Here is a 12340-nt window from a genome sequence, read left to right as displayed (position 1 = left end):
ACATTGTGTTGTGCGTATTTTACCACAATAAAAAATGCTGACAACCAGTTAGCAAATGTTTGAATAAGGAAAAGGAGATTAACTAAATACTATGACAGCCATAAAAAATATATGTAAACCTTCCTAAATATATAAAAAAAAATCTATTTTTTAAAAAGCAAAGAAGACATACCACATAGAGAAAGAAACACAGTACACTGGGTTGAATGATGTCCCCCAAAATTCATGTCTACCCAGAACCGGTGAATGTAGCCTTATCTGCAAATAAGGTCTTTTTTTTTTTTTGCAATGATGTAATCAAGTTAAGATATATTAGATTAAGGTGGGCCTTAATTCAATGATTGGTATCCTTATAAGAAGAAAATTTGGACACAGACACTACTATAATTTGAATGTTTGTGTACTCTCCAAATTTATGTGCTGAAACCTAATCCCCAATGTGATGGTATTCTGAGGTGGGATCTTTGGGAGATGATTAGGTCATGAGGGCACAGCTCTCATAAATAAGATTGATGCCTCCATAGGACCCAAGGGAGCCCCTTTACCCCTTCTGCCATGTGAGGACACAGTGAGAAGACAGCCATCTATGAATTGATAGAAGGCCAACATCAGACACCAAATCTACTGATGACTCGATCTTGTACTTTCCAACCTCCAGAACTGTGAGAAATGAATGTTTGTTGCTTATTAACCACCCAGTCTATGGTATTCTGTGATAGCGGTTCAAATGCAATAATGTAGACATGCAGAGGAAAGACAATCACGTGAAGACGGAGGAAGAAATTACTGTGATATAGCTACAAGCCAAGGAATGCCAAGGATTACTGGCAACAACCAGAAGGGAGGAAGAAGCAAGGAAGAGTTCTTCCTTAGAAGACTTGAAGGAGCTTTCAAGAAGGATCATGAACCTGCCAACACTTTGTTTTTAGACTTCTAACCTCCAGAACTGTGAGAGAGTAAATTTATGTTGTTTTAAGTTATCCAATCTGTGATGAATTGCGATTGCAACCCTTGGAAACTAATACACACAGTAATTATAATACACACAGTAAAATGTAATAATATGACAGTGCTGAGATCAAACATATCAAGCATTTCAATAAATAAGAATGGGAATGACTTGCTTACTAAATTTTTAAAAAATTTTAATTAGTTCATAAAGCAAAACCCAACTATGTGCTTCATATAAGAAAAACACTTAAAAGTAATTCAAAACGGCTGAAAATAAAAGGATGGACAAGAATATACCAGACAAATGGAAATGTCTGGTATAAGAAACAAGAGGTAGCAATCCCGATATCAGATAAAGTATATTTTAGCAAAAACTCATTAAACAGGGTCGGTTTTTAATGCTAGAAGACACATCATACTACACAATAGTTATGAACATATACACACACCAAATAACAGAGAAGTACCCACATAAAACAGAAACTACAGGAGTGGCAAGGAAAAATAGGCAGGATCACACTAGTAATAGGAGTCTTTAGCATACCACTTTCAGTATAGGGCAGATCAAATAGACAAAAATAAGATATCAAAGATCTAAACATATTAATAAGGCAAAACATATGAGGGGAAATATCATGCACTATTCCTAATAAAAGAGAATATATCTTCTCAAGAGCACATGGAATATTTACAAAAATCGATCATATATTAAATGAAAGAAAATATTAAGTTCCATGAAGCAGAAATATTGATTCTAATATTATAATGCAATAAAACTAGAATTTTTGTAAAATAAAAAATAAAAATCCTTTCCACTTAGAAATTTATAAACCTTCTATTAAACATCTTTGGGATGAAAGGAAAATACAAACAGAAATTATAGAATTTCTGGAAAAAAGATAATAAAAGCATTAGTTATCAAAATAAATGAGACATTTAATCAGTGAACAAAGGAAAAATTATATCCTTAAAAATACATAGTGATAATAAATAGAAAATTCCATCCTAAAACTCATATGGACTCTTAAGAGACCTCAAATAGCCAAAACCATCTTTAAAAAGAACAAAACCAGAGGACTCACACTCCTAATTTGAAACTTACTACAAAGCTATGGTTATCAAAACAGTGTGGTATTGGCATAAAGATAGACATATACCATATATGAATAGAACAGAGAGCCAAGAAATAAACCCTAACATATGTGATCAAATGATTTTTGAACAATGGTGCTAAGATCATTCAATGGGGAAAAGAACAGTCTTTTCAATAAACAGTACTGAGAAAACATCCACATGCTAAAGAATGAAGTTGGACCTTTACCTAATACCATATACAAAAATTTACTCAAAATGCATCAAGGATCTAATTGTAAGACCTAAAACAATAAAACTTTTAGAAGAAAACACAGGGCAAAAGCTTCACAACACTGGACTTGGCAAGAATTTCTTGGATACGACACAATGTAATATTACTCAGCTATAAAAAGATTGAAATTTTGCCATTTGTGATAACATGATTAGACCTAGAGGGTATTATGCTAAGTGAAATAAGTCAGACAGAGAAAGACAAATACTGTATGATTTCATTTATATGTAGAATCTAAAGGTAAAAATAAATGAGCAAGCAAAGCAAAACAGAAACAGATTTAGAAACAGAGAACAAACTGCTAGCTGCCAGTGGGGGTGGGGGGCAGATGGGCAACAATGAAGATTAAGAGAGACAAATTTCCAGTTATAAAATAAATAAGTTGCGGAGATTTTATGTACATCATAGGGAATATAGTCGGTAATGTCATAATAACTCTGTGTGGTGACAGAAGGTTAATAGAATTGTTGTGGTGATCACTTCATAAGGTACACAGATGTGAATCACTATGTTGTATACCTGAAACTAATATAATATTATACACCAACATTACTTATTTTTAAAAAGTAAAGAAATAAAGAAAGCTATACCACACTAACCAATCACAAGAAAGCTGAAGTAGCTATATTATATGTGCTGCTGAAATGATCACTGAAATAGCTACATGAATTTCAGACAGAATAGATTTCAGAGCAACAGAAATTATTAGGGATCAAGGATGAAAAGGTCAAGTATGACAAAAGACAACAGTCTTTAATGTGAATGCCTCTAATGACAGAGTGTCAAAATATATGAGGCAAAAACTAATAGGACTACAAGAAGAAACAGAAAAATCTACTAAGTTGGAGACTTTAACACCCCTCTATCAGTAAAGAACAGATCCAGCAGGCAAAAAACCATCAAGGACATAATCGAACTAAACAATATCATCCATCAACTAAATCTATTTGACATGCATAGAATACTTCATTCAACAACAACAGAATATACCTCCTTCTCAAGCTCTACAGAACATTCACCAAGATAGACCCCATTCTGGGCCATCAAACACACCCTAAATTTTAAAAGAACAGAAATCATACAAAGTATGCTCTCAGACAACAATGGAATAGAAATCAATAATAGAAAGATAGTTGGAAAACCCGAAAACACTTGGAGAGTAAACCACACTTTTCTAAACAACACACGGGTCAAAGAGGAAGTCTTAAGAGCAATTTAAAAAATATTTTGAACTAAGTGAAAATTAAAATACAACTAAATTAAAATTAAAATGCAAAATTGTGGGATATAGTAAAAGTAATGCTTAGAGGGAAATTTATAGCATTGAATGTATGTGTTAGAAAAAAGAAAGATCTAAAATCAACAATCTAAGCTTTCTACCTTAGGAAATTAGAAAAAGAACAAATTCAAAGTAGAAGAAAAGAAATAATAAAAATTAGAGTAGACAACAATAGAATTGAAAATAGGAAACCAAAAGATAAAAATCGATGAAATCAAAAGTTGTTTTTTTAAACAAAATTGATAAATCTCTAGCCAGGTAACTAAAAAAAAAAGAGAGAGAGAGAGAGAAAAGACGCAAATTAAAAATATCAGAAATAAAAATTAGCTGTCACTACTGATCTTATGTACATTAAAAAGATAATAAAAGAATATTATGAACAACTCTATACTCACAAATTTGATAACCTAGATTAAATGGACCAATTTCTTGACGCCATGTACCAAAACTCATCAAGAGAGATAGATAATCTGAATAGACCTATATTTATTAAATAAGTCAATAATTAATAACCTTCCAAAACAGAAAGGACTAGGCCTAGATGGTTTCACTGGTGAATTCTACCAAGCATTTAAGGAAGAAATTATATGAATTCTCTATAATCTCTTCCAAAAAATAGAAATAGAGAGAATACTTCCTAACTCATTTTAGGCCAGCCATTATTTTAATACCAAAATTAGACAAAGATATTACAAGAAAACTACAAACCAATATCTCTCATGAACATATATGTAAAATCTTCAACGAAGTATTAGCAAACTGAATCCAACAATACATCAAAGGACAATCTGATATTGATGAAAAAAGAGACAAATAGATCGAGGGAACAGACTAGAAAGCCCCAAAATAGACCCACACAAATATAGCCAACAGATCTTTGACAAAAAAGCAAAGGCAATTCAATGAAGAAAGGATAGTCAATGCATAAAAAGAATTATACACCAAGTGGGATTTATTCCAGGTCTACAAGGCTGGTTTAACATTTAAAAATCAATTAATGTAATCTAGCACATCAATGAACTAAAGAAGAAAAATCATATGACTATATCAAAAGATATAGGAAAAAAAATGTGACAAAATCAATACCTATTCATGATTTAAACAAATAAACCAACAAACAACAACAAAAGAACCTCTCAGCATACTAGGAATAGAGAAAGAGCTTCCTCAACTTGGTAAATAAAATCTACAAAAACCTTACAGCTTATATCATATTTAATGATGAGAAACTAGATGTTTCCCGCTAAGATTAGATACAAGCAAAGATGTCCCCTCTCATCACTCCTATTCAAATTTTTACTGGAAGTCCTAGCCAATGCACTGAGACAAGAAAAGGAAATAAAAGATACACAGATTAGGAGGGAAGAAATAAAACTGTCTTTGTTCACAGATGACATAATTGTCTAGGTAAAAAGTCCCAAAGAATTAACAAAAATCTTCTGGGACTAATAAGCAATTATAGCAAAGTTGCAGGATACAAAATTAATATACAAAAGTCAATTGATTTCTTATATACTACCAATAAATAATGAAAACTTGAAATTTAAAATACAATATCATTTATATTAGCACCAAAAAATAAAATACTTAAGTATAACAAACTAACAAAATATATAAACAACATATATGAGAAAAACTACAAAACTCGGATGAAAGAAATCAAAAAAGATCTAAATAAATTGAGAGAGATTCCACGTACATGAACGGGAAGACTCAATACGGTGTCCTTCCTAACCTGATCTCGAGATTCAACAAAATCACAATAAAAAACCTAAAATATTATTTTATGGATATCAACAAACTGATTATAAAGTTTATATGGAAAGGCAAAAGACCCAGAATAACCAATACAATATTAAAGAACAATAAAGTCGAGGGACTGACACTACCTGAATTTAAGACTTCTTCTAAAAGAATGTAATCAAGACAGTCTGGTATTGGTGAAAAAAGAGACAAATAGATCAAGGGAACAGACTAGATAGCCCCAAAACAGACCCACACAAATATAGAATTGACTTTGACAAAGAAGCAAAGACAATTCAATGAAGAAAGGATAATCTTTTCAACAATTGTGCTGGAATGACTGGACATCCATGTACAAAAAAAGAGAATTTAGGTCTCACACTTTTCACAAATATTAATGTAAAATAAATCATAGGCCTAAGTATAAAACTAAAGTAAGTAAACTAAACTAAGTATAAAATTCCTAAAACACATAAAAGAAAATATATGACCTTGGGTTTGAAAGTGATTTTTTAAGATACAACACCAGAAGCATAATCCATGAGAGAAAAAATTCAACAAGCTGGACTTCGTTAGAATTAAAAATTTCCACTTAGCAAAAAGTAACAATTAAGAATGAAAAGACAAGCCACATATTGGGAGAAAACATTTGCCAAAGACACTTCTGATAAAGAATTGGCATCCAAAATGTACAAAGAACTCAAAAGTCAACAATAAGAAAAAGATCCAATTAAAAAATGAGCCAAAGACCTAACAGACACCTCACCAAAGAAGAGATGCAGACAGCAAAATCAGTATATAAAAAGATGCTCCATAACATATGCCATCAGGGAAATGCAAATTAAAACAGCAATGAGATGCCTATTAGAATTACCCAAATCCAGAACACTAACAACCAAATGCTGGCAAGGATGTGGAGCAACAGAAACTCGTTCATTGCTGGTGGGAATGCAAAAATGATACAGCATTTCGGAAGATAATGTGGTGAATTCTTACAAAACTAACATGTTCTTACCATACAATGCAGCAATCATGCTCCTTGGTATTTATCCAAAGGAGTTAAAAACTTAAGTCCACACAGAAACTTGAACACTTGAACATGTTTATAGCAGCTTTATTCAAAACTGCCAAAACTTTGAAGCAATCAAGATATCCTTCAACAGGAAAATGGGTAAACAAACTGTGGTACATCCATACAATAGAATATTATTTGGCAATAGAAAGAAATGCACTATGAAGCCATTAAAAGACATGGAGGAACTTTAAATGCATATTGCTAAGTGAAACAAACCAATCTGAAAAGGCTATATACAGTATGATTCCAACTAATGACATGGAAAAGGCAAAACTATAAAGAGAGTAAAAAAAATCAGTGGCTGCCAAAGTTCAGGGCAAGGAAAGAGCGGATCAATAGGTGGAGCACAGGGGAGTTTTTAGGACAGTGAAACTATTCTGCATGATACTGCAATGGTGTAAATATATCTATATACTTTTTAAAACCCATACAGTGTGCAACATAAAGAGTGAACCCTAAAGTTAACCCTATTGCCTTTAGTTAATAATAGCATATCGATATTGGCTCATTAATTATAACAAATGTACCACACTAATACAAGATGTTAATAATAGGAGAAACTGTGTATGTGTGTGTGTGGAAGGGGTGGGGGAGATGAGGAAGTATAAGGGAACTCTGTGCTTTTTGCTCAATTTTTCTGTAGGCCCCAAACTCTCTAAAAAAATTTTAATTTGAAAAATACTATAAAATTTCTACTAAAATACTACAAAATTAAATAAATCAGTGTGATTCTAGCATATGAATAGGTAGACAGACCAATGGAATAAAAAAGAAGTCCAGAAATAGGTCCGAGTACGTAGGTCAATATAGAGTGTGATAGAGGTGGTCATCTAAAACTACTGGAAAAGATGTAACTTTTTAATAAGTGATGATGGGACAACTGAATAATCATTTGGAAAAATTAGATCAACACCTCACATCATATATAAGAATAAACTCTAAGTGGAGCAGAGATCTAAATGCAGAAAGAACAAAACCATACACTCGCCAGAAGAAAACATGGATGAATCTCTCTACAATCTGGGTACAGGGCATTGGTTCTCAACCAGGGACAATTTTGATACCAGGAGACATTCAGCAATGTCTGGTGACATTTTTGGTTGCTGCAACTGTCAGAGTCCTACTGGCATTGAGTGGGTAGATGTCAGGGATCCAGCTGAACATCCTATGGACAGCTTCTCACAATAAAGACTGATTTTTAGCACCATGGTTGAGATACCCTAAAATAGGGGAAGGCTTTGGACGATTACTCAAAATCCAGATGCAATGAAAGAAATTATTGATAATTTTGACTAAATACACATTTTAAAAATTGAAAGATTTCATTCTGAATTTAACAATTAATCTTTAATAGTCTGTATTGTTTTTTAATCATAAGTATGTAATTTAAAGAACATGTAAAGAACTTTTTCGCCAAGTCCTATGCAGATGCCACAAAATTCACTCCTGTTACTCCAATGAGCCATACAAATGTTAACATTTTCTGTGTGGATCATGATGGGAACAGGTTTGAGAACTATTTCTCAATTTGCAGTGTATCTATACAAAAGAATATTATCTGGCAATAGAAAGAAGTGGAAGCACCATTTGTGTCTTACATTGTTTCTACCTGCTTATCTCTGCATCCTCCTTATTATATCTATGTTCATGTGTGTATATATGTGTGTGAGTGTGCATGTGTAGGTGTGTCTTGCATATTTCCTGGGAACGAATATATTTTATTTTCAACATTTATTCAGTTCCAGAAACCGTCCTGAGCGCTTTACGTATATTAACATATTTAATCATCACCACAGTGTCTATTGTTAACCACAGGCACTAAATTGTACAGCAGATCTCTAGACCTTATTCATCTTCCATAACTAAACCTTTATACCCATTAGACAACTCCCCATTTCCCCCTTCTTTGAATGTATGCCCATGTTTACTCTGTCCCCCTTATTCATTCCTATGTTGCATGAATATTTTTGGCTCATCATTATTACTGCAGTCATGGCATGAAAAGCTATATGCCACGTACACTTTGAACTATTAAATGTCCATTTGTTCTGCTATATTTGTATGAATAAAAATTATACATAATGAAAACTGTATGATGTACGGAAAACGTCTCACAAGACTACTACTCTGAATATAGCAAACTCTTTGCAAGGACTTCTATTTCATTTGAGCAGTGTTCATATAAAGTCTCCATTAAGAATAAAATTCTCTCTTTTCACATTAAAGCCTATTCCTCTACACAGATACCATAGAGTTATGCACTTGGGCAACCCAAACCCAAGAAATACCTGCGTACTGATGCAGAATTTTGCTTAACTCCTGTAAGCGGTGGCCGTCAGGGCTGAATTTGAAAATTATGTCATGGTGAAGTAAGAAACCGTACAAATGGGAAAAGTTGATTTTGCTGGCTTCAGACATTGCTTTTACATAATGATCATCGTTGCTAGAGAGAAAGTGGGGATACGTTAATAAATGATTTATATAATGCCAAACAAATGTCTTTTTTTGCCCTCCCGTCACTGACCTGTTTATTTGGCAGTTGGTCTCCTGGCTGAAAATACATTTCATAAGTGTGTCCAGGGTCATCAAACGGATGTGCCCAAAGACCTCCACAAGTGTGTCCTGAGTGCCGCAAATCTTCTCCCACTTACCCTGGCCCAGGAGGTTAAGATCAACAACATCATCATCATCAGAGTGCCTTAGTCTCAAATCTCCTCCCTGACCCTGCCCTTAACGATGTACAGGAGACAACCCTGAATTAGCAAGGGGCAAAAGTCATACAAGGAAATAAGCCAAGTGTTTACTTGGCATGAGGAAGGGAAAAAAAAAATGCACCCAGCTGGGTGAGAAAGAGCATGAAGTAAACCAGGTATTCAGTCAATGGCTGAATTAAATATCTTCGACCTTTCAGTTATTATCATAACTCTGCTTTATAACAGACCAGAGTTTCAGTAAAACAGACAATCTCTGATACCCATAATTACAAGGGGTCTCCTCAGGGCTTCCTTCATCTTCGGTCCCCAAACTGCTAGACGTCCCACCCCATCACTACTCCCAACCACCAAAACCGCATTTAAAATAAACTTGGAATATTTAAAAAACAAAAACAAAAAACATTTTTGATTTAGAAGTGGGAGACAGGGAGAAGCTGTGAACAGGAACCCTGCAGGCAACTGGCCTGTGTCCACTTCACTCGCCACCCCCCCGCAATGAGATGCGCTACCTGAAATGTTTTGTGGCTTAAACTGCTACAGAGTTCTCTGTTGAAAATGTTTTTGTCATAATAAGCATTCTTTGTATAAAAATACGAATAAATCTAAATGTTTAAGTTTGGATCAACCAACATTTGTTGGGCACTTGTGCCTATAGCTAGATGCTAAGAATTTGGAGGCCATAGGGGAAAAAGGCAAATGGATTTTTTAAGACAGCTTTTTACCTGCGTCAATTGTTTAGTCAATTGCTTTCATCCTGAATTATGTAGGTTTTACTGAGTAAAAAAAAGTGAGTTTAGACGAAATGAGAGCAAAGAGAAGGCTCAAAGCTGGCACAATTCAGTGAGAGGAGAGGCTGTGTGGGACTGAGGAGTGAGAGAGGTAGAAATGGTTTATTGCAATGGAGATATAAACTCAAATACCACCAGTGGCTGATACGCAATTGTGCATAAAGCTGCACAGCACCAGAATTGGAAGAGCATGCCCTCTCCCACTCTAACCTGCACCTCGAGCTCTCTGCCTCGAGAACTCTTGGGTACTTTACCACAGTCCTGGCAGACTTCAGGTTAAATCCGCTTCTGAGAGCTTGGCTGAGAACACAGCCAATCAGCTGGTAACAGTGGTTGTCTCTTGGGAAAAGGGATGGTCTTGCATCTGAAGGTGGAGGAAAACTTTGGCTTTGTTTGTGGTGTTGGAAGTGTTCATGATGAAACTGTATTAGTGAATTACTTATCTGACTTTTAAATAAGTACAATTTTAAAATTAAAAGTATATCACGTACAAGTACAGTTTTGGAATAGAACTCATTTTTAATCAGGGACTACCCATAGCAATATCCCCTCTGCTCTTTTCAAGGGCACAGGTCAGCTCCTTTGCTTTCTACAGGAGGAAACTCACATCTGTGACTTTAATGTAGGCACTTATCATTTGCTAGGTCATTTATGGCCATCAGGAAAGTCCATTCCAACCTCAAAACCTTTATTCACACTAACTCACTCCACCTAGATTCCCTTATCAATGTTATCCACATATTCAAGTCTAGCTCATATTTCATGGTAAATCTGAACCTCCTCTGAATCTGAACCTCCTCTGAATCTGAAGCTATGATTTCCTTACCTGACACCTACACCACTTACCATTTGAATCTACTACTTGGTACTTGGTTTACTGCCATAAGATCTCAAAATAGATCTAAGACAGATGAGCAGATCTTCATTTATATATATATATATATAAATGAAATTTTATTTATATATATATATATAAAATCCAAAGCACCATAGCAAAGGCTTACATAGATACACTCTTGTTCAGTGGGTACTTGTACATTGGTTAATTTCTAGAAATCATCCCCCTTTGACTTTCTCTATCCACTAAACATATGTCTAATTTACTCCCTGTTGGAAGCATTTTGCAACACACCAGAACACTTGTGTCCCTTCACTTACCAGCATTATATTCACAGAATGGGCCATGACCTTGATGTACGATCTCAAGATGTTAAAATTGAATACAGGAGTTATTAGGCGTCGGTGCTGGAACCACTTGGGTCCATTTAGATTCAGTAGTCCTTCTCCTTGAGAAATTAAAGGCACAAAACCTCATGACATTTTTATTAGATGAGATGAGGAAGGAGAGGTGAGGAACACAGACACCATGGAGTGACCATGAAGCACAAGTTGTCATGACAGTGGACTATCGAAATAGTGCTCATATATTAAGATTGAGGTGAGTTTTGAAGCTTACATCTGGAGTGGATATATTTAGCATTGTGAGAAAGAACTCATGCTTTAAAGCCTGATGAGAATGCAAATCCTGAAATCATCAGTTACTACCTGTTACAACTGGGTAAGTCACTCAACCTTCCTGAGGCTTGGCTTTCTCAATGATAAAGTGTGATATTAAATATCTAATTCACTGTGTTGTTGTGCAGATTAAGTGGAGGGTGTATATAAAGCACACAACCTGGTCTCTAGCTCACAGTAGAAATACAACAAATATTTATCTTTGACCTTAGCATGCCCTCTTGACCTTCTCCCTAGATAATTTGCAGTATAGCTCTACTATACTCTTAACACTTTTGAATTCCTATTTGAGTTTCTTTGGAATGCTCTACTATAGAAAGGGGATTTCTAGGGACAGAGTAGGTCATCCTCCTCATATGCACATACATACCAAGACATGGAACCAAGAACTTGCACAGGTACTTGGACTTGGGATCTGCAGAGTCAAGCAGAGGAAACAAAAGACAGCATTAGAGGAAGATTATCAATCAAAGCTGATGAAGGTTCTCTTCATTTGCCTACACTAACCACAAATAGTCAGCAAAAGGCAGCCTCAGGCTCATTCCTTGCATCCTGTGGTAGGAGCTGGGGGTGTGGGAGGTGGGGGTAGGATAGCTAACCCCCTGAGGAAGGTAAACAAATCCAGATTCTTTCCTTGTTGACACTTCCTCTAACAGAAATAGTGATTGCTGGAGGGTTACAAAGTTTCCAGAACAGGAATTAGGACAACTTATCATATCCTTTTTGGAGAGCAAATTAACAGAAAGGGGCTGGGGAAACACCAGAAAGCAAGGTCCAAATGTCTCTTGGGGTTCTCATGAACTCTAATGTGGAGGTGTTTTACAGCTCTTGTCCTGTTAAGAGGTGAACATGAAACCAATCAGAGAGAACTAGGGAAATGGGAGGCATGGAAAAAGCTGTTTTCTTTTA

The 12340-nt window shown here is 35.0% G+C and overlaps 1 protein-coding gene across 3 annotated transcripts in view; it reads right to left on the bottom strand.

Annotated features, from left to right (window-relative positions):
- Nucleotides 1-12340, bottom strand: part of CYP4X1 (cytochrome P450 family 4 subfamily X member 1) — a 41894-nt gene that overhangs the window by 20184 nt on the left and 9370 nt on the right. For all 3 annotated transcript variants that reach the window (XM_039885391.1, XM_039885399.1, XM_039885384.1), the window contains exons 3-6: nt 11802-11846; nt 11075-11202; nt 8939-9066; nt 8703-8857 (exon numbers count right to left, since the gene is read on the bottom strand). In XM_039885391.1, the coding sequence (XP_039741325.1) occupies nt 8703-8857; nt 8939-9066; nt 11075-11202; nt 11802-11846 (456 nt within the window). The remainder of the gene's footprint in view (nt 1-8702; nt 8858-8938; nt 9067-11074; nt 11203-11801; nt 11847-12340) is intronic.

Source organism: Pteropus medius, unplaced genomic scaffold (genome assembly GCF_902729225.1).
Source record: "Pteropus medius unplaced genomic scaffold, Ma_sr-lr_union100, whole genome shotgun sequence".
Taxonomy (NCBI): Eukaryota; Metazoa; Chordata; class Mammalia; order Chiroptera; family Pteropodidae; genus Pteropus; species Pteropus medius.
This window is presented reverse-complemented; position numbering and strand designations above follow the sequence as displayed.